At 38.5% G+C, this 23370-nt stretch overlaps 1 protein-coding gene across 1 annotated transcript in view; it reads right to left on the bottom strand.

Annotated features, from left to right (window-relative positions):
- Nucleotides 1-23370, bottom strand: part of LOC126174814 (cytochrome c1, heme protein, mitochondrial) — a 40186-nt gene that overhangs the window by 15174 nt on the left and 1642 nt on the right. The window contains exons 3-5 of the mRNA XM_049921192.1: nt 17911-18059; nt 17696-17828; nt 11465-11629 (exon numbers count right to left, since the gene is read on the bottom strand). Coding sequence (XP_049777149.1) covers nt 11465-11629; nt 17696-17828; nt 17911-18059 — 447 coding nt within the window. The remainder of the gene's footprint in view (nt 1-11464; nt 11630-17695; nt 17829-17910; nt 18060-23370) is intronic.

Genomic DNA, 23370 nt, shown 5'->3' with positions numbered 1-23370 from the left:
GCAGTCGACAAAAATAATGTGTGTATCATGGTCGGAAAAGGATCTAACTCACTAATTACCTCAAAGTGAGCAACAGGACTAGGTAAACTCAAGGTAATTATCAGCCTTTTTACCGGCCACCTGATTCTGCCAAGACAATATTTTTGAGCCATCAATCTTCTCACTTGTTTGATGTGTCCTACCACGAATTCCTCTCCTGTGCCAATCTCTTCATCTCTGAGTAGCACTTGCAACCTTCGTCCTGAATTATTTGCTGGATGTATTCCAATCTCTGTCTTCCTCTACAGTTTCTGTTGTTAAGCTGATTGTGTAATAATTCTCACACTTGTTAAGCTGATTGTGTAATAATTCTCACACTTGTCAGCTCTTGATCTCTTAGGAATAGTGTGGACGACATCTTCCGAAAGTCAGATGGTATGTCACCAGACTCATACATTCACATAACAAAGTCTTTCCTTTCCTGTATGTGGAGTCAGTTCTTCCAACAATCATAAATTTTTTTGATTTCTTTATACTTTTAATTTTCCTTTCCTTCTTCCATCGGTGAGCTGAAGTATTTCTTTTGTTACATATTGTTTCTTTGCAGTTGTCTTCTTTGTACCTACATTTTCTTTCCAACTTCTGTGACTGCCCTTTTTAGAGATGTGCATTCCTCTTCAACTGTACTGCCTACTGAGCTATTCCTTCTTGCTGTATCTATAGCCTTAGAGAAAGTCAAGTGTATCCCGATTCCTTAGTACTTAATTATTCCACTTTTTTGTCTATTGATTTTTCCTCACTTATCTCAAACTCCAGCCTACTCCTCATCACCACTACACTGTGATCTGAGTCTATAACTGCTCCTGGGTACACCTTACAATCCAGTACCCGATTTCAGAATCTGTTTGACTATGATGTAATCTGACTGAAATCTTCCCATACCACCTGGCCTTTTCCACACGTATCACCTCCTCCTGTGTTTCTTCGACAGAGTATTCACTATTACTAGTTGAAATATTTTACAGAACTCAATTAGTCTTTCTCCTCTCTCATTCCTCATCCCAAGCTCATACTCTCCGGTAACTGTTTCTTCTACTCCTTCCCCTACAACTGCATTGCAGTCTCCCCATGACTATTAGACATGTGTAGCTGAACTATCACTGTCGGTGTTAGATTGCTGTCGATTCCGGGAAAAAACAATCGTATCACTAAACTGTTCACAGTAACACTCTCTCTCACCTACCTTCCTATTCATAATAAATCCTACTCCCGTTATACCATTTTCTGCTGCTGCTGATATTACTCTATACTCATATGACAAGAAATCCTTGTCTTCTTTCCATTTCACATCACTGACCCATACCATATCTAGATAGAGCCTTTGCATTTCCATTTTCAGAGTTTCTAGTTTCCCTATCACGTCCACGATTCTGACATTCCATGCCCTGACTCATACAATGTTATCGTTTTGTTGGTTATTCAATATTTTTCTCATGGTCGCTGTCTCCTTGGCAGTCCCCTCCTGGAGATCCGAATGGGGGACTATTCCGGAATCTTTTGACAATGGAGAGATTGTGACACTTTTTCAATTACAGGCCAAATGTCTTGTGGATAAACATTATGCGTCTTTAAGGCAGTGGTTTCCATTGTCTTCTGCATCCTCATGCCATTGATCATTTCTGATTCTTCCAGGTTCCCACTGCACGGACAGGGAAGAGAGTGCCCTGAATTTCTGTCTGCTCCTCTGCCCCTTTGACAAGGCCTTTAGCAGACTGATGGTGACTTCTTATGCCAGAAGTCTCTGACCGATAATGCTGATTGTTAATCAAAATTTAAGCGGTAGTGGGTTTCGAACCCAGGACTGAGGACATTTTTATTACTAATCAAAGACTGTAGACCTATACTAGGACAATTTTAGAATCCTTCAAAGAAAGTCTAAATTCAGTAGCCTGGAAATACGCAATAATTCAGTATTATTTGGAGGTGACTTCAGCCTCCTGAGTGTAGACTGGGCTGTCTATGCATTATTGCAGTTGATATGGACATACTGTCTTGCAAAGTACTTCTGAACACGTTTTCCGAAAACGTGTCTTGAGCAGCTAGTTCGACAGCCCACTTGCAGAGGCAACATTTTTCCCTTGTACATAGAAACAGTTCAGACGTTATTGATGGTGTCAGTATAGAGACAGGGATCAGTGACCATGTTTACATCACAGTGATGAAGCTTACTGAAGTCAATTAAGGATACAGGGTACTTTTCCGGCTCAATATTATGTAAAAATCAACACCTATTTCTTCCAGGCACTGTTTATAAAGTATATGTTTTACAGATTTTTTTTGTTGCTATCAGGTAATGCAGCACACTTTCTAAACAAATAAGAAGTATTTTTAATAGTTCTGAACCTGCTTAGGGCTATTTAAAAAATTACAAAGAAATTGATGCATTTTTCCCCCAAAATGCTTCCTCAAATTGAGGTACCATTTAATCCAATGTTATACATTTTGAGGAGACCAAATTTTTAGCAGATCTGCATGACATGATGGCTGAGGTACTAGACCTATTCAATTTCACCTACTATGTATATAACAAGGATAAAAAAATATCATAACTTACATTTTATTTTTATAACTTTTTCCTAATAAAAAAGTTATTTTTTCTATAATTTTGTTGATTCGGCAATAAATATTAGGTCTACTACACGAGTATGGACTATTTCAACTTACAGAAAAAAATTAGAGCAATGCTTTATAAAACTTTGGGAAATATTTGTACCTGAATTCTGAAAAATACAACTCATGGGAAATTGCGAATGAAGATATGAGTCCAATTAAAGTGTGCCTCAGAACATTCCTAAAGCATAGTCTTCATCCTGCAGCATTTCTTCATCTTGGCATTCCTTTTAGCACTTCTTGCTTCTTTGGTAACTCGAAGAGCAGATCTTTCAGCTTTATGCACCCATTGTCTGTCGCACGCAAGCAACTGATCTTCCATGTTAGAGCCACATTTTATACCTAAATTTCTCAGGACTTCCAACCTTCCTATAACTCCATTACTGAAAAATATCACTGCATCTAGTACACCGACTTTTAATGTATTTAGTCCTACAAAAGCATTATTGGGTAATCGTTTCCATATGCAATGGCTGAAACCTTCATTTTATTCTGAGTGCCCCATGAAGACATTTACTAAGCAAAACATGGTCACTTAGGTTTCTAAAAATTGGCTTTATTTCATTCACAACAGGCTCAGGAAGAGGATGCTTATGATATTTGACCACTTCCTTTTGCTTTGGTAACCACACCAAGAATCAGCTCCTTTAGGGCAAAGTCCGTGAACAGGGTGCTCATCTGTGGAGAACTTATGAAAGTAGGTGGACCATACAGCTTTTCTCATTGCTGTAACATCATTCAGAGGTGCAGGTCATCTAATGTCCAGTCCATAATAACTCTGAAGAAGGTCTATTTCAGTTTCTGTCAATCTGCCTCGGCCAGACACGGATTTTCCATCAGATAGCAACTTTCCTTTCATTTCTCTTTGTAGCTTCCTCAATCTAGCACCCATCTTCTTTTGCACATGTCCACAACACTCCAGTTTTGTTACCAAGGTTTTAACATAAACATTGAACTGATTAATTTTATTGAAAGCATTAGAGCCCCATTGCATAGGTACTTCGTATATCTAACGTTATAAGCAGACACTGACCTCTGAAATATTTTTAGCACTCCAGCATACTACATACCTCCACTGTAACCATAGCAATTCTTAGAACATCGATGTTCAGTATGCCCTTCAGTGTTACCATGGCAGGCGAGGCAGTACTTGGATAAGCATTCAACATCAACAACTTTTCCATTCTCCAGAGAAGTAGCATTTACAACACCATTTAAGGAATGATGTTCGACGTAGCCGTGTCCCATCAAGAGCAACAGCAATGTCTCTGGTTCCACTAATCTTTACAGTTTCTTCTACTGAACGTTTCATAGATGCTTTAGACAACCATCTGTATATTGAGCAAGCAGTAAAGGAAACAAAAGAAAAATTCGGAGTAGGTATTAAAATCTATGGAGAAGAAATAAAAACTTTGAGGTTCGCCGATGGCATTGTAATACTGTCAGACACAGCAAAGGACTTGGAAGAGCAGCTGAATGGAATGGACAGTGTCTTGAAAGGAGGACATAAGATGAACATCAACAAAAGCAAAACGAGGATAATGGAATGTAGTCGAATTAAAGTCGGGTGATGCTGAGGGAATTAGATTAGGAAATGAGACATTTAAAGTAGTAAAGGAGTTTTGCTATTTGGGGAGCAAAATAACTGATGATGGTCGAAGTAGAGAGGATATAAAATGTAGACTGGCAATGGCAAGGAAAGTGTTTCTGAAGAAGAAAAATTTGTTAACATCGAGTATAGTTTTAAGTGTCAGGAAGTCGTTTCTGAAAGTATTTGTATGGAATGTAGCCGTGTATGGAAGTGAAACATGGACGATACATAGTTTGGACAAGAAGAGAATAGAAGCTTTCGAAATATGGTGCTACAGAAGAATGCTGAAGATTAGATGGGTGGATCACATAACTAATGAGGAAGTATTGAATAGAATTGGGGAGAAGAGGAGTTTGTGGCACAACTTGACTAGAAGAAGGGATCGGTTGGTAGGACATGTTCTGAGGCATCAAGGGATCACAAATTTAGCATTGGAGGGCAGTGTGGAGGGTAAAAATCGTAGAGGGAGACCAAGAGATGAATACACTAAGCAGATTCAGAAGGACGTAGGTTACAGTAAGTACTGGGAGATGATGAACCTTGCACAGGATAGAGTAGCATGGAGAGCTGCATCAAACCAGTCTCAGGACTGAAGACAACAACAACAACAACAACAACAACAATAATAATCAAGGCATCTAAAAGTATTTTTATGTACTTGCTGATTCCTATTGGGAGAAGGAGGAAGGTCCATCAAACCACAAAACGTTTGAGCAGCCTTTTTTCCTTTCCGTATTGTATGCACTGCATACACTAACTTCAAATTCACATCATATGAATTATTCACAATGTTGCAAGTCATTTTTGAGGTAGATTTATTGCAGGATCTACACAGAACAACTAATTTTGATGCTAAACACTTCCTGTTACTTTGTTGCTCAGTTATTTCCAGGCAGCCTACACCATCACATTGTTTGCCTTTCGCGCCACTTACTTTATCAAAGAAGATACGATGCCCACATCAACAACAACAACAACAAGCGTCATTGTTAAAACAAAAATTTGAATCACCAGGAGGCGTGCCATGAGTGAGTTTCTTCCCTGAAGAACTGATACACAGGTTACTTTCAACAGTGTGGCTTGTTTTGTTTGGAATTTCGTTATATTGAATTTCATATTTATTGGACACTAAAGGATATGTACTTCCAAAAATATATGCAGCACTTGGGCAACAAACATTCAGTAACTTGTGAACAAACTGCTTCAGCAAAGCAAAAGTAAATACTAGCAAAAATAATCAATTGGACACTACAAACCTGCACTGTTACCAACATATACAATGTATCATACGCATAATAGCTGGAAACAGAAAGTTCACAGTTATTTTCGAAATAATACTGGTTCCTGTAACATAAATACAGGGGGCATGGCAGCACACATGTCCGTTACTTTAAAATTTGGTATACAGAGGTCAGTTTTCATTTGAAACACTATAATGTATATATAAGTGTAATTAGGAAAAACTACAGAATTTAATAAAGTTATGATTTTTTTCCACCATTTGTAAGTACCCTCAAGAAGGCCAGGAGGGTATTTTTGCTATAATCAGTTGTTAGAATCCCACTTACACAATAAATGGACATCATTTACCTCCAGTTGATAAATGTAGAGGAATGATGACCAGAGTTTAAACAGATTGTAAATTGCACTCTACAGAAGTATTTGTTGAATATGGATTAAGGATGGAAAAGACACCCTGTGGTTTACTAACAAAAATCTGAAAATGCCAAGGAAACAGATAATGCTGCCTCTTGGTTCAAGAAAGCATGCACTAATGACAACAGGCAGAAGCTGCTAAGAATTTTTTTGTCCGTAAAAATATTAATATTTGATGCATACAACTTCTTCCACTGTCATACCTGAGCAAAAGGTCTTGCACAGAACCCAAGCAAATTCTGGTCATAAGTAAAATCACTAATAAGGCCAAGGGCTTCTATCCAGTCACTCACTGACCAGTCTGGTGTGGCAATAGACGGTGGCAAAAGTAAAGCCGAAATTTACATGTAGTGTTTAAGAAATCATTCACGCAGGAGGCTCATACCAACATTCTGTTGTCTGGCCATTGGACAGATTCCCATATGGAGGTTATAGTAACAGGTGACCCTGGATAGAGAAGCAACTGAAGAGCTCTAAATAAGATAATCACTAAGTCTGGATGGAATCCCAACTCTGTTTTGCAGAAAGTGCTATTCATCACCATCCCTCCACTTAGGATGCATTTACTGTCAATCTCTTGCTCGGTGCAAAGTCCTAAGCGAGTGGAAAAAAAGCACATGTGACTTCTGTATATAAGGAGGACCTGCAAAATTACAGAGCAATGTCTCAAACATTGGTATGCCGCAGGATTCTTGAACATATTCTGAGTGAATATAATATTAAATTTTCTTGAGGCGGAAAAACTTCAGTCTGTGAGTCAACGTGTATACAGAAAACATTGCTCATGTGGAACTCTGCTTCCCATTTTTTTCACGAAATCCTGTGAACCAAGGATAAAGGGTAACAGACAAATTTCTTATTCCTGGATTTTCGGAAAATGTTTGACATGATGCCCCATGAAAGACAGTTAACAAAGGTATGAGCATATAGAATACATTCTCAGATATGTCAGTGGCTTGGAGACTTCTTAAGTAAATGGACTCAGCACGTTGTCTCCAATGGTGAGTGTTCATCAGCGACAAGGATATGTTTGCTGGTTATGCTGTGGTGTATGGGAAGGAGTCACTATCGAGTGACTGTGGGGCGGTAGAAAACGATTTGGAGAAAATTTCTATTTGTTATAATGAATGATAGCTTGCTACAAATTTAGAAATCTGTAAGTTAATGCAGATGAATATGAAAAATAACCCTTTAATGTTCAAATACAGCATTAATAGTGTGCTGCTCAACACAGTCACATTGATTAAGTATTCACACATAACACTGCAAAGCAATATGAAATAGAACAAGCATGCAAGGACTGCAGTAGGTAAGGTGAATGACTGACTTTGGTTTATTGGGGAAATTTTAAGACAGTGTAGCTCATATACAAAGGAGGCCGTGTAGACAAGTAGACAAAACTAGTGTGTGATACATTCTTCCACACTATCCAACTATTTGGGAGCCCAGGCAGGTATTATTAAAGGAAGACACTGAAGAAATTCAGAGGTGTGTTGCTAGATCTGAACAACATATGGTTAATACAGATATGCTTTGTGAACTCAAATGGGAAGCCCTGGAGAGAAGACGACATTCTTTTAACGAAAAAAGTATTGTAAACAGTTAGGGAACCAGCATTTGAAGTTGACTGCAGTCACAGTCTCTCTCTCTCTCTCTCTCTCTCTCTCTCTCTCTCTCTCTCTCTCTCTCTCTCTCTCTGTGTGTGTGTGTGTGTGTGTGTGTGTGTGTGTGTGTGTGTGTGTGTGTGTGAGAGAGAGAGAGAGAGAGAGAGAGAGAGAGACTGTGCCTTTGAAAGTTTAAATATTTTAGCTGTCTATCATGGTGCCCCTCTGTGACTTAATGCCTTCTGAATGTGATGAGTACCAACCTATTCTTTCCATACTGGACTTTCCAGTGTTAAATTATATAATAGTTTTTAACAACACATTATAGTATTCAATACCAACCAGTTCTCCTGCATAACTAATACAGTCTGCACATACAAATTAATCCATAAGAATGTTATTTTCTTAGGCTCTACTAAAATTACCAAATAATTTTACAATTAATTGGCATAAATTTTATGGCAATAATACACTATGACAATAGACTGCAGTCACCAGAATAACGACTGGTGTATATACAATCAATTTATTTAGAAACTGTATGGTTGGCTCTTCATTATTCATGGGTATTACTCTCTGGAAAAAAACAAATATATATTTTGAAAGGATGAATTTTTCTATACCCACAGTTTAAATGTGTCACAGTAAATAGGTAGAAATAAAGAACGTTGAAAATATATGCTTCAGGGTAAAGAAACATACCAACCTCAGCTGTTTGTATGGAAGAGGGAAATGTTGAACTATTATACGGATAACTGCTACTCATACTGCAATGTTAGATACACTTGGGGTTGAAAATTCTTTTACCATTATCTCATTCTTATAAACTACTAGCCCTCTGAAGCATTCTTATACAAAACATAAAGAATTTTATACCCAAACTGCATATGCTGTTTGTAATAGACAATATCTGAATCTTAATTTAAAAATTTGGGAAAAGTGAGAGTTGTGTAATGTAAGGAATGGTAGTTACTTATGCAGTATATTAAAAATTTCCTAAGAGTGACAGCTTGTAACTAAGAGCTTACTGCAAGTCGCCTGAAATTAATCCAGCTTGGACCATTTCATGGTGTACAATTTTAGTGCGTATTAAAACACCGTTTCACTCAATGGATAATTTAATGTCAGGCAATCAAAGCTGACATACTTTAGCATGTGACAAGTGTTGTCTGTTTACTGTTTTAAAAGAAATGGTCCACACATAAATCGTCAACAAAAATTAAACTATTTACTGAGGCAGAGACAGTGGCCACCAAAATGCTCTTCTGGTTAGCAGCAGGATGACTGAAGAACATTACACACAGTGATTTACAGAAGACTGTCACATTACATTTAAATAAAATCAAGGTCAAGAGTGATAGCATCCACAGTTCAGAACAATTGTCTACTTTTTACTAAGTGCTAGTAGGCCTCATTTTGTGCAGTCCCAAAATGACCTTGTTGCTCACAAGAAGACCAAACAGAGTTGTCTCATTGGTGAGCAAGCTCGTTTGTGATTGTAGCACAAACAGCAAACTGTTTTCAGTATCACTGCAAACAGTCCACGGTGCTTTAAATAACATTGTGCTGTATGTGTGTACTTGCCTTGCTATAAGCAAGCCACTTCTCAACTAAAAGAGCACAACATGGCTGTAGGTTTATACAGGGCTATTACAAATGATTGAAGCGATTTCATAAATTCACCGTAGCTCCATTCATTGACATATGGTTACGACACACTACAGATACGTAGAAAAACTCAAAGTTTTGTTCGGCTAAAGCCGCACTTCAGGTTTCTGCCGCCAGAGCACTCGAGAGCGCAGTGAGACAAAATGGCGACAGGAGCTGAGAAAGCGTATGTCGTGCTTGAAATGCTCTCACGTCAGTCAGTCATAACAGTGCAACGACACTTCAGGACGAAGTTGAACAAAGATCCACCAACTGCTAACTCCATTCAGCGATGGTATGCGCAGTTTAAAGCTTCTGGATGCCTCTGTAAGGGGAAATCAACGGGACGGCTTGCAGTGAGCGAAGAAACGGTTGAACGCATGTGGGCAAGTTTCACGCGTAGCCCGCGGAAGTCGACGAATAAAGCAAGCAGGGAGCTAAATGTACCACAGCCGATGGTTTGGAAAATCTTACCGTTTACAATTGCTACAAGCCCTGACACCCGATGACAAAGTCAAACGCTTTGAATTTTCGGCACGGTTGCAACAGCTCATGGAAGAGGATGCGTTCAGTTCGAAACTTGTTTTCAGTGATGAAGCAACATTTTTTCTTAATGGTGAAGTGAACAGACACAATGTGCGAATCTGGGCGGTAGAGAATCCTCACGCATTTGTGCAGCAAATTCGCAATTCACCAAAAGTTAACGTGTTTTGTGCAATCTCACGGTTTAAAGTTTACGGCCCCTTTTCCTTCTGCGAAAAAAAACGTTACAGGACACGTGTACCTGGACATGCTGGAAAATTGGCTCATGCCACAACTGGAGACCGACAGCGCCGACTTCATCTTTCAACAGGATGGTGCTCCACCGCACTTCCATCATGATGTTCGGCTTTTCTTAAACAGGAGATTGGAAAACCGATGGATCGGTCGTGGTGGAGATCATGATCAGCAATTCATGTCATGGCCTACAAACTCTCCTGACTTAACCCCATGCGATTTCTTTCTGTGGGGTTATGTGAAAGATTCAGTGTTTAAACCTCCTCTACCAAGAAACGTGCCAGAACTGCGAGCTCGCATCAACGATGCTTTCGAACTCATTGATGGGGACATGCTGCGCCGAGTGTGGGAGGAACCTGATTACTGGCTTGATGTCTGCCGAATCACTAAAGGGGCACATATCGAACATTTGTGAATGCCTAAAAAAACTTTTTGAGTTTTTGTATGTGTGTGCAAAGCATTGTGAAAATATCTCAAATAATAAAGTTATTGTAGAGCTGTGAAATCGCTTCAATTATTTGTAATAACCCTGTACATGGCCTAGTGAACAGATTCGTATCTCCTATTGGGCAGCAGTGAAGTGGATCATTTAACCTTGGTGGCATTGAGTATGGTCATCCTTAACCTACCAAATTCCGTTTTCACATTGACAGCCATTGGATCCTGACCAATACGGGATCTATCCTGTGAATTCCGACAAGCGCTGGTAAGTGTTTCCTTCCTTACACCATCTTCTTATGAATGAAGATATTAGAATAAGAGAACCACTGCATAATCTTTCCTTATGTACAACACTGAGATGCTGTTACTCCTACCTACTTTGTGTGGTTGTATGAAATGCTAACCACTTCATTTTCAAGCATGTAGCATACTTCACACTAATCTGAATTTTGTCAGATGCCACCTGCATCAAGTTGCAATTTTTACATCCAACAGCGTACCTTTAACAGCAGCAGTCAACAGTTCTCAATGTAACAGTGTTCCATCATAATACCTGGCACAGAAATTGTGAACTTCTGGTTACACATTAACCCCCCCCCCCCCAGCATTTTTTTACCCAATTAACTAACTTTCTCAGCTTTCCACTGTTCACTTCTCACTCACTTTTCTCAATTTTTTAAACTTTTTCCAGATTAATATATTATCCTCATGAAGAAATTATCTATAATATATGCATCAGTTAATACCTTTCAAATCATTTGCAATTCTAAGGCTGAGTGTTTTAATTTCCCCATTTTCCTTCCATCAGTGGAAAATACATACTGGTAATTTTTTTTATTTTTTGGGTTCTGCCTTCATAACCACATGCCCCTAAGAGGCATTGGTTAACTTCATTCCAGATTCCATTACGAGAATAAAACAATATTGTCATTACTGCATTTAAGAATTAAAGTTGTGATATAAAATACAATGGTAGTACTGTAGTAAATTATGATCATTTGGGCACTGAAAATCTGAACAATACACTAGTACAAATTATGTTAAAGCTGTTACTATTTATCACTTCATCTTAACTACAACTTGCAGTTCTTTATCTTACCTCACCACCATGACGTGCAGATGTTATATATGTCAGGTCTGGAGGATATGCTCCATTGTTGGCTGCACGAGCTGCTTCTTCATTTGGATATGGATTTGGGAAGTAATCAGACAATTTACCTGGCCTCATAAACATGTTGCCGTTATCATCAGGCCCATCCTGAACCTATATGAAGAGAGAAATGAATCAACTAAAGAAATTTAATAACTGGAATAAATGTAATTGTAGAGGCAAGTCATCTTCTCAATGACTTTGCCCTATTATCTCTATTTTGCAGATTTTTTAAAAAAAGTGTGACTATTTATAAACACAGAATACTACGATATAATAGAACTTGGATTCTGTTTATACTGCATTTAATATCATAATTCCTTCCTGCTTTTCCAATGCTCAGCAAATACATCAGACTGTCATAACCTTTTCGTATTACTTATGTTCAATCTTGCTTCTCCATAATTTGGAGGGGGGAGAGGGGGGGAGAGGGGGGAGAGAGGGGGGAGAGAGGGGGGAGAGAGGGGGAGAGGGGGGGAGAGGGGGGGAGAGGGGGGGAGAGGGGGGGAGAGGGGGGGAGAGGGGGGGAGAGGGGGGGAGAGGGGGGGAGAGGGGGGGAGAGGGGGGGAGAGGGGGGGAGAGGGGGGAGAGGGGGGGAGAGGGGGGGGAGAGGGGGGGAGAGGGGGGGAGAGGGGGGAGAGGGGGGAGAGGGGGGGAGAGAGGGGGGGAGAGGGGGGGGAGAGGGGGGAGAGGGGGGGAGAGGGGGGGAGAGGGGGGAGAGGGGGGGAGAGGGGGGGGAGAGGGGGGGAGAGGGGGGGAGAGGGGGGGAGAGGGGGAGAGGGGGGGAGAGGGGGGAGAGGGGGAGAGGGGGAGAGGGGGGGAGAGGGGGGGAGAGTGGGGAGAGAGTGGGGAGAGGGGGGGGAGGACAACATGCACTTTGGAAAGATCTTGGATGTGGAGTAACATGTACACTTCATATTTCTATATTATAAAAGTACATATTTGAATTCCACGAAACACAGGACACTAGTTCCCAAGGCAATGATATCAAGTTGTGATGTGCTTTAGTATTCCAATCATAGCTCATGTCATGTGACTTGCCAGCAGATGATAGATATTCAGAGCATAGATCACATGATATAGTCAGCCAATAGCAATATAACTGTTCAGTAGCACCAACATACAAATACAAAAAGTTTATGGTTTAAATTAATATAAATAGTGTAGCTACAACATAAGCTAAGCTTTACCATAAAATATTGATCTTTCTTAGCATTTGTTACACTTTAAGATACATCACAACAAGTATGCCAGTAAACTTTTAAGTATGACTGGTCCTCTGTGCTTGAAAATTTTCTAACTAGCTGGCCCTCAAAGTTTTAAGCTTTAAATAAGAATTGAAAGCTCTGTGATTTAAGAAATTCAAAGCACATTTGCACATGTAACATAACTCATATTGAGTAAAATGAAGTTTACATTGAAAGTAACACTTTTCAACCGTCATTCATAACATTTTCCCATGACTTGTTAGAATTAATTTGAACAGTTATCAGAGAGCACCAGAAAATGTCATTACTGTGCATGCACAGTTACTATGATGTAGGAAGCCCACGTTTGTACCTATATAGCATTAAGAGATCTTACATTACATCATAAAGAAAACAGTGATCAGGGCATTGGAATTTTGTAAGCATCCTAGAACAAATAATTCAGCTTAAAGTGCACATTCGTTTGTCAATTCACAAAGAAGTAGACCCCCAACTTGATATTAAGCTTTCCAGTGTGGTTTTCGGGCAGCACATTTTCTTGGAATATCAGTACTGTATTATCTCATGTTTGGTTCTTTAACACTGTGTAACAGCATACAATGCCAGAACATAAAAATGGGCACTTGTAATTCAGCAAACAGTTGGCCCTAGCCAATAGTGTGGAATGAAACACTTCATTTCAAATAAAATCACTGCCTCTGCGGAAAAGATTAATAGAAGACAAATTTCTTTACCAAATCAACAAAAATAGCTTCATTGTTCTGCAAGGCAGTTAATGCTAGGCTACCAAAAACAAGAAAATAAAATAAAATCAGAAAATTGAAACTACCAACATGGTTTAGCCCTCCATAATTATGTGACTGTATTTGATTTCACTTGCTAGCTCTCGGCTACAGAAATCCGCTTTGTTTTCATTTGACTTGAGAAATGTAAAAGAGGAAACAGCAAAATCACTGAACTTAAAAATGGGTCACATGGAGACTTCCCCCTTCCCACTACAACTCAGACTGCTCTGTGCATGTGCGAATCTGGCAGACTGCATGTGCCGGAAAAATTTTTCTGGGTAGCATCTGGCTCCTTGTTGCTACTGCTGATACAGCTAACAGCCGCACATCAATAGCCATAAGCGGGAGAAGGTACTGCTCATACAAGACTCAACTGCGCATGAGCATGAGCCAGCTGGCAACTGCTCAAATGAACCTAACGTAAACCATTGTGACATCACGGTCATCAGAAGCACTGCATAGTCTTCATCCTAAAGCCTTTGAAACATTTTGCTGGTGGCAGACAGTTATGTGTGCACTGTGTTTTGTTGTTGTAAATGGCAGAGGAGGCACATTTCCTTTGCAACTTAAGTTTTGCTTTTGGTTAATTTCCCTCATTTATGTTTTACTAATGTAGTATTACCAGGTAAAATAATTTTTTTTAGAGTATCAGTTCTTACTAGTCAAAATTACAAAAATTTAACTGAAAACTAAAACAATGAAAAATTCTTGAGTTTTTGCCAATTGTCTGGGGCCATATACACCCTGTAGCAACACCCAAATGACTGACTGCTGCTTAGTTTCCAGTCTGTACAAATGTATCCAAGTTACATCCTCTTATGATTTCCGCATATGTTGCATTTCTTCAGTTGGACTTTTCAATTCTTTTCACAGACCAATTTCCATGAGCCTTTTTTGCAGCTAAATGTTCATGCAAAATTTAATTTACTGCAGTTTTCAATAGGTCTAATGATGCCTACAGATACCGGTACAGCTCATACCAATCCTCTTCCATCATACTATACTAATTTTTTTTTTTAAGGAAAGCAAAAGGTTATGGTCAATGTCTTTGAAGTAAACACAACCCTGATGAAAATTTGCAAACCCATATTGTAAACATTCCTTTCTGTAGGTGATTTAGTACTAAAAAATGATCAAAACTATCTATGAGACAGAGGAAGGGGTGAAGTAGGGAGAGGTGGTCAAGAAGAAGAAATTTCAAACTACATGAATCTCTGCAATGGTATGTGGGCTTATATTCAAAGGCACCAATAACTGAAAGAACAAACATTATGCAACTTAATTGTATTAATTAAGAACTTTCCCCATTTGTCAACTCAAAATATGCAGCTGGATAGTATTCAATACTGTGTTGTTGGTGTTGTTCCACACAACACACAGTAACATGCTGCGATCCTCTTTTACATACTGTCCGCAAGTTGGATAAGGCATTGCTACTCAAGCCTGTCCATTCTTCGAAGGTGACCCTGCAGTATGTGAAAGGGGTTTCTAAAATTTACCACTGCAAGCTTCAACAAGTCCCAAGCATTATCAACAAGGTTCATATGTCAGCAGATACTGCAGGTCATTATGCTTGGTTGGGCGTTGCTTCCTGGAAGAACATGTTCACGAGATGGGTGCCTGCACTAATGAAATATCATCTGAAAAGACTTCACTATCACCAAAATGTCAATTTTAAGGCTGAACAAAAGGTTTAGAGGATCCTGTTCCCGATACTGCACAGCCCTCCAATACCAACGAGAGGTGTCCAACAAACATGCACAATTCCAGTCTGTAACACGAATGACCACCATCTCTGATGAAACCATGGGACGGCATTCTTGAGACATACACTGGTACTGTAGCAGTTCCACCTACTTTTAATTGTTAGTTTATTTGTCCTCAGTGTCGACATACTGCGTGGCTACACTGGCTGAAATATGAGGTTTGTAATTTGGACACTGACTACTGTAAATAATGTAGCCGACATATGCACAGTTGCGGTGCACAGTCTTTTACTTTTACTGTCTACTCAGCCCCCTAATGAAACACAGTTATTTATGTATGGCCAGTGCACTATTGTTTAAACTTTCCAAAAGCCTCATTAGTAGTTTGTAGGCGAACCTCCACAAACTGCTACAATAGTTTTCTGTTGAAAATCAACAAGCAGTAAAACCTAACCACAAAGTTCATAGTTCTTTAAGAATAATCAGGTACAAACAGAGCAGACCACTGTCACTGTTTTTTACACATGGCCTAATTGTTTAACACTTATTCCACAGTTAATATGAAGAATTGTTGTTGTTCTAACCAGCCCAGGTTTCTCGTCCGAAACTCAGCCGTGGGACTGACTGTCTCGTGACCAAAAATCAGACCCTTATATATCATCACAATAACATGTGCTGAAACTGCACATTGTTTGATGTTAAATGTACAGAAATTATAATTAAAATTTAACTCATTAAATTAACTGAATACATCAAAAAATAGCGTTATTTTAACTGTTTCTTCTACTGCAAGAGTTAGGCCGAATTATTTGTTTAAATCATGAAATTAACAAATGTAAGAACACAAACAATACTTTTGACCAAACTGTTAATTATTTTGGAATTAATGAAGGGCAGGTTTTGCTACCATGTTTCCGACTAGAGCCAAATAGATACTTTATGAATACTAGCATTTCATCTTCCAAATGTTTACAATTATTACAGAATTTGTATTTGTTTATACGTCAACAATAGAATCTAAGTTATGAAACAATTACTGATTTCACCCTATAACAAAAGATACTAACTAGGAATAGTCAAAATAAATTAGAAAACCAATTACATACATAAAACTAAGCACAATATTCGATCTGGTGTTATATTCTATAAAACTATGGGCCAATCTTTCTCATTCATAAAAATGCAGATTATATTCATGTGTATTAATGTAATTAGTTAAACATGAAAAAATGAATTTAAGGAGGCAGATGGCAAAACAAGAGGGGAATAAAAATTATCCCACCTTGCTTCGTCACAGTACCTGCCCGCATCCACACTCATCTATGCCTACTGTCAGGTACCAAGATCATGATTTCATTTTGACCACCTTTTTCAAACCTGCAGTGCGGTGGAGGATTGTACTGTCTTTCTTAAGGGATACCAATAGGTCAAATAGATCACACACAGGCTGCTGTGTAATCCTGTGTAGATACAGCCCTCACAGTTGCCTCTAAAAGGCAGCACATGGTACTCCGAATCGTCATCAGGGTAACTATGAGCCATAATTTGAGGAGTGTAGTCTAAAGCTGCTGCTGTTACATTGTGTCACCACTGTAAGTGCAGTGGCTTGTGCCTCACGATAGATGTTGAATGACTGCTATGGTGCATGCCAGTTCGACACAAAACTACACTTGCTCACAACCAACCATGCCATAAAATAACCACAAACGCCGACACCTCCCACCCCCCCCCCCCCCCCCACACACATGTAGTTTAAGCTCGGAACGACACTCCAAGGTATGCCAACTGACCGAACAGCGTACACGAGGCACGTTGCCCCATTCACAATTACAGACACAGCATGTACACCACTGACCTGCACTTAGGTCGCAGGCTTACTTTCACTTCCATTACACTGGTGGCTACACATACAAATTTCCTGAGGCCAGAAGAGCATAGAGAATGAGGTTTTTGATGCAAAACACATGAACTACGAAGTCATGAGAATTGTACAGAACTTTCTTGAGCAGTTTATTTCACAACTGAAAGATACATGACACATCTATGATTTATTATTCTATATTTGTCGTGTTTGGTTGACACTGGATGATGATATCTACAAAAACAGTAACACAGTTGGTATCTGAAAGTTAAATGTGCTAAATAACTAGACAGGTCCCAGAGGGGCACACAGTAAGGACATTAAACTGCTAATAGTGACAGCTGTTGAATGTTTCCAAAGACAAATTGTTTTGCAGCTCTGGAATGCCTTAATGAATGGGATCAAACTAAGCACAGAAGTGTAGTCAGTTTTCCCTGTTCCTATGCTTAATGCAAAGGAAATAGTTGTGAATAAAAGGTGAGTACCCAACACTGAGCTACACCTTTGCATGTAAGGTCAGCCAAAGTTCTTTTTTACTACATTCCATACAATAACCTATTACTTACATGCAAACTGTCTTTTTTTACTTTTGTACTTCTGAAATAGAAAGAACCACAAACCTGAACTTCTTCAGCCTCCGCTTTAGCTTCTGCTTCTGTATGAGAAACACCAATCAAGTTTCTGTATGCCATATACTTCATACTATGGCATGCAGCACACACTTGCTTGTAAACTTCGTATCCCCGGCGAACACTGCAAAGGCATGTATTTTTGGAAATGAAATATGGTAACATACATTTTTAATACACACCACAGACACAAACAAAGTACTTACCTGGCATGGTCAAGAGACTGAAAAAGACCATTGTGGGGCCATGGCTGTTTTGGTGGGTGTAAGTCTAGATCGGCTGCTTTTACAGATCGATCAAGAGCAATGGCAAGTGCGCCGACTCCTCCCGTTACAATGCCGATTGTAGTCACCAACTGTGAAAAATTAAAAAATCACACAATCTTTCTACTTTATTTTACTTTACAGCAAAATTAAAAAAAAAAAAAAAAAAAAAAAAAAATACCTAAGCACAAACGCGCGCATATATGCGAGTGGCTGCTTTTCCTTTATTTTATGTATTATTCATCCAGGAATTTCCAGTTTTAAAAGAGTTTATTATTTTGCCTATTTCCCAGGGAGAATAGTAAAATCAAAATGAGTTAATGAATATGACAGTGATCCTCGTGAATACTGAATTACCTTTTCTTTTGAGCTTCTATGCAATGCTTGGGTGTAGTGAGCGTTAATGAAGCTTGCCACAAGTTTTCATTCAAAGTCTATCAGTTATTACCTTGCATTACTGACCCCCCTCCCCCATATGAAAGTGAACAATTACTCAATGCTTATTCTGAATAATACATTACTGTTAATTAGTGTGTACTGTCAGCATCAGAATATAACTTGGTGGAGTAAATTAGGCTTTGTGAGAGTATATCATATGATTACAGGTTACATTTAGTTCAGGTACATGTAGCTTTATTCCTGAAAGTTTTTCACGACACTTGTGAAGCGGACAATGGTACACACAACTTTGTTAAATTTTAATACTGAAATATATTTTCTGAGGAAAACGTCACTTCACACAGTGACTTTTATTCCATTAGAACTTCAAGTTCCCCAAAAAGAAATACAATGTTTTAAAATATCTGTGTTAGTCATCATTTCATTTTGGTTACTTGCTAGCACAACAAAAACACTTAAGATTTTTAGCAGCAGTATGTAAATTAATCACTTACTAACAACTGTACAACTCAGCTTAAATCTGCCTACCTTGTGGGTAATACTACCCTAATTGTTACAGAAAATGATATTGAAATCGGCACATACATCCACTCTTACTTGTAGGTAAAAGAACAATAAATCAAATTTCTCAATTCCTAAATCGTTCCAGTGGTTGGTTGGTGAATGAAGTACACACACCAGGTTTCTTAGCTCTTATAAAAGCCCAGGTTTAGAATGTTCCATAGAAGCTGAGTACAGTTACCTTTACTACCAGAATATTATCTACAGCTAGCACTTACAATGAGTTTATTCTTGCTTACTTCACCTATTTTCATACCTTGATTTCAGTGGGCTTGTTTGTTGCAGCAATTCACAACATGTACACAGGATACTTTATCCAGAAAGCAAGTGAGTAACTAAAATGTTAAGTACAACTAGTCTTTGAACATTGTTTAAAATATTATCTATTCTGAAACCCACATTGCACATGAGCTGAACACTTTTCTCTTCACTAACCCCTAACAAATGGTGCAATAAAATGCCAAAACTGGCATCCGCCTCATTAAAAAAATGGTTCAAATGGCTCTGAGCACTATGGGACTTAACAGCTATGGTCATCAGTCCCCTAGAACTTAGAATTACTTAAACCTAACTAACCTAAGGACATCACACAACATCCAGTCATCACGAGGCAGAGAAAATCCCTGACCCTGCCGGGAATTGAACCCGGGCGCGGGAAGCGAGAACACTACCGCACGACCACAAGCTGCAGACCCTCCTCCTTACTTTACTGTCAATATGACTTTTTGCAAGCAACAAATTCAGCCTTAAGTTCATAACTTCTTCGAAAAACTGTGAAAGGAAATATGTTTATTGGCTTTAATAACATTCTACTGGGATTGTGTGTGTCATGATAAACTACCTCACTCAATTACCATTGCACACAGCCTTCATTAGAGAGACTGATGAAGACTGGCTGCAACTGTAGTGGAAACACTGGTAGTTTTATCACATTATGAAGTGGTCACTCATACAAACGAATACTACTGAACACATTCTGGTCATAAAACAGTTACCCTTATATGTCTCAACAGTCATATCATATGACTGACATTCCAGGGTCATCACATATATAAACAAACCGAGCACTGCGCTTAGCACACTGGACTCGCATTTGGGAGGATGAAGGTTCAAACCCACATCCAGACATCCTGATTTAGGTTTTTCACGATTTCCCTGAATCGCTTCAGGCAAATTCCGGTATTGTTCCTTTCGAAGGGCACAGCCAACTTCCCTACTCTGATGGGACTGATGACCTCGCTGTTTGGTCCCCTCCCCCAAATCAACCAACCAAAAATACAGATGGGGGCAAATGGTCTTGTTAGCTAATGCAGGTCCCATGATGAATCTTCTGATCGTGAGTGGGAACAAATGAATACTGATGTTCCACAGGATTCAATTCTGGCACCACTACTGCTCTTTCTATGTACTGGTCACTTTCAGTGTTACTCCAGTAGAGCAGAAATAATGCTATTTGCTACAATCATAATAATAAAGCAAAACACAGCTGCAACAAGGAAGAAGCAATAAAGAAAATATTTGAAAGTATTATTGACTGGTTCTCTATAAATGATACCTGTAATTTGCTGAAATACTCTATTCATTCAATTCTGTATAAGGCGTCATTATCATCACAATTAACACCAATGCTACTAGTATGTGTGAAAGGAAATTTAAAAAAGAAAATAAATCTTTAAATTTCTAGGTATACATATTGATCAGCCCCTGATTTGGAAAACATGACAAAATCTTCTCAAATGGTTAAGTCTAGCTACATTTGCTCTATGTGTAATTACTGAATTTGCTGAGCAAAATGTTTAACAATTAACTTGCTTTGCAAACTTCCATTCACTGATGTCACATAGCCTAATATTTTGGAGAATGTCGGAGAGAAATTTGATGTAAGGAAAATGTCTCAAGTTCATTCTTTAACTTTATGTGGGCGACTGCTTAAAAGTTACACATAACAAGTCTCACAATACATTTACTCTCCTCTAAAGGTTTGCTGTGAAGGATCAGGCATGATTTGGAAAGAGTAACTAGGGTTCAAAAGCCATATAGTGGAGACCTGCTTGAAAACGAAAGTTCTGATAACAAATGCAAATTATATTTCTACTTCGCAGCTCCTCATCCTCCTCTTCCTCACATGAATTTCTGCATAGACAGTATTTATAATATTGGGTTATATTTATCAAATTTCACGGCAGACTCAGATAAAAATAACAGTTATGTAAATGCCCAGCATTTAGCCATGTTTCCACACAAAAAAATTTACCTTGTATGTAAACCGTCTGAAAATTTCAACATAATACATAGCTGTCCTGAATAATATACACAGAACATGCACAAAATTAAACAGTTAGGAAGGAAAGACTAAATCCAATTAATTGATACCATTTGCTACTAATGTAGACCCTATATCAACAGGAAGAAAATAAACACTTAAGGGTTTTCTCAATTCCCCGCTCCAAGTCTTTGGGGGGAAAAAATCTGATTTTAGAAAAGGATACAAAGTTTGTATAAAAAAACATTTTCAAATTACTGTGCATCAGAGACTTTTGTCTTTCAATGACCTCAAATGCCATCACAGAGTAAATGCACTGGCCCATATGAATGTTCTTTGACAAAGCTTCTACAAGTAAGTTTGGCTATAAACTTCTCAAAATATTGATAATGTTTGTTTCAGTAGTGTTTATTTGACCTTTATGCATTAGCCCAAAAAGGATTCTGCTGCAATACTAGGAAATCAAAGCAAGTAAACTAATTTAATTTTTCATAAGCATGTTAACAAAGCACACTAAACTGATGTTTCTGACTGACTTAGCAACTGAATTTAAACTGATAGCTATACACATGGGCAACCATAGCTCTTCAATATCAAGTTTCATTATGTGTAAATAGTTAAGTAACATAGCTCTCATACTCATTTAACAGGTTTCTGTATGACTGCGACCCAATTATAAGCTATTAACCTACATGTTTTGGTTATGCCTGAGCCACTAATGGTCATCAAACACAGCATTTTTAAAATAGTATGTAAATGCCTCTGGCATCAAACATGCCAGAAACAAAAACAGCCTGTGTACTGAATCTCTAAGCATACCTTATTTCCTGTTCCTCAGTACAATTTTAGTTTTATTTCTACCAATGTCTCTGTTGTGTTTGTCATTCAAGTTCTTTTACAGATATGACTCAAAAGAGCACTCCCTGCCTAGTTTTACAGTGTTGTTTCCGTCACTAAGATTATCTTACTCACAAGGCATTTCTAAGGTCACAGAAAATGACAGGATTGCTTTTTGTGAATGTGACTGTCTGAATTGCTTAATGTGTCTTTATCGGTAAATTCTGCTTACTGTCATTGGATCAAAACTTAAAACTTGCAAAAGAAAGTTCATTGTTAGTATCAACTTTGTTTTACAATTTAAAGTTCTGATCTGACAATGGTGGCAGCTGAAACAATGTTATAAATGCAGAATGAAAAACCCAGGATGGAATAATGACACACTTCCTGTTCCTTTACCACTTGGTGCCCTGCTTATCACTACTGATCCCTTTTCACTAACATCTCTAATGCCCACTGCCTTGCTGCTATTGAACACTACCTTCCCCAATGCCCGACAGATGCAAAACCTTCAACTTCAACCCTAAATATGACCACATCAGTACCTCTATCCATATCAAACCTATCAACCACCAGCAATACCTCCACTTACAGCCTTACCACCTGTGGATGTCACAGTTGTAGTCAGCTGCATTAGCAACTCTCTCATCATATGTTCGTAATTAGCACTGCAAGTTTTACTAATGCAAATGACAATTTTCCTTCTTTGTTACTGTACTCTTACAAGATTATGGTTCAGAATCTGGCTCATTAATGATGAAGTTTTTAACTACATACTGCAAGTCTTGTTGGCTCACAATAAGAATGCATTTCATTGCACGACTACAGTTAATGTTGACTTTTTTTGAATGTGTGTTCACCACTTTTTTTTAATGATTTCAACGATCTGAATATGGTTGTAAAAAACAACCAAAATTAGTCACTGTGCTGCAATTATATACTAAAAATTGGTGTCTAGACTGGAATTTTTTTAAAATAAAAAAACTTATTTGATAGATTAAGACTGCTGTCTCCTCCCTGGGTACATTAATTACATGTAGTTATCTGCACAATATTTCAATGCATGCCTCTAATAAAGAACTAGTGATATCACTTAGTTGTGTGTGTGTGTGTGTGGGGGGGGGGGGGGGGGGAGGTGTCTAATTAAGAAGGCTTTTTGGCCAAAAGCTCACCTCTTTAGTAGTCTTTTTGTTGTACCTGACAGCAACAACATTACCACTATATGTTGCGTAGCCATTATGCTTTTTATAATATTGTCATTATTCCATCCTGGATTTTCCACTGATTAATTCTGAAATACTTCTCCAGGTAACTCTGAGCATATACAACTATATGCAATACAG

Source organism: Schistocerca cancellata, chromosome 3 (genome assembly GCF_023864275.1).
Source record: "Schistocerca cancellata isolate TAMUIC-IGC-003103 chromosome 3, iqSchCanc2.1, whole genome shotgun sequence".
Classification (NCBI taxonomy): domain Eukaryota; kingdom Metazoa; phylum Arthropoda; class Insecta; order Orthoptera; family Acrididae; genus Schistocerca; species Schistocerca cancellata.
The sequence above is the reverse complement of the archived record's forward strand: the minus strand, read 5'-3'. Positions and strand labels throughout refer to the sequence as shown.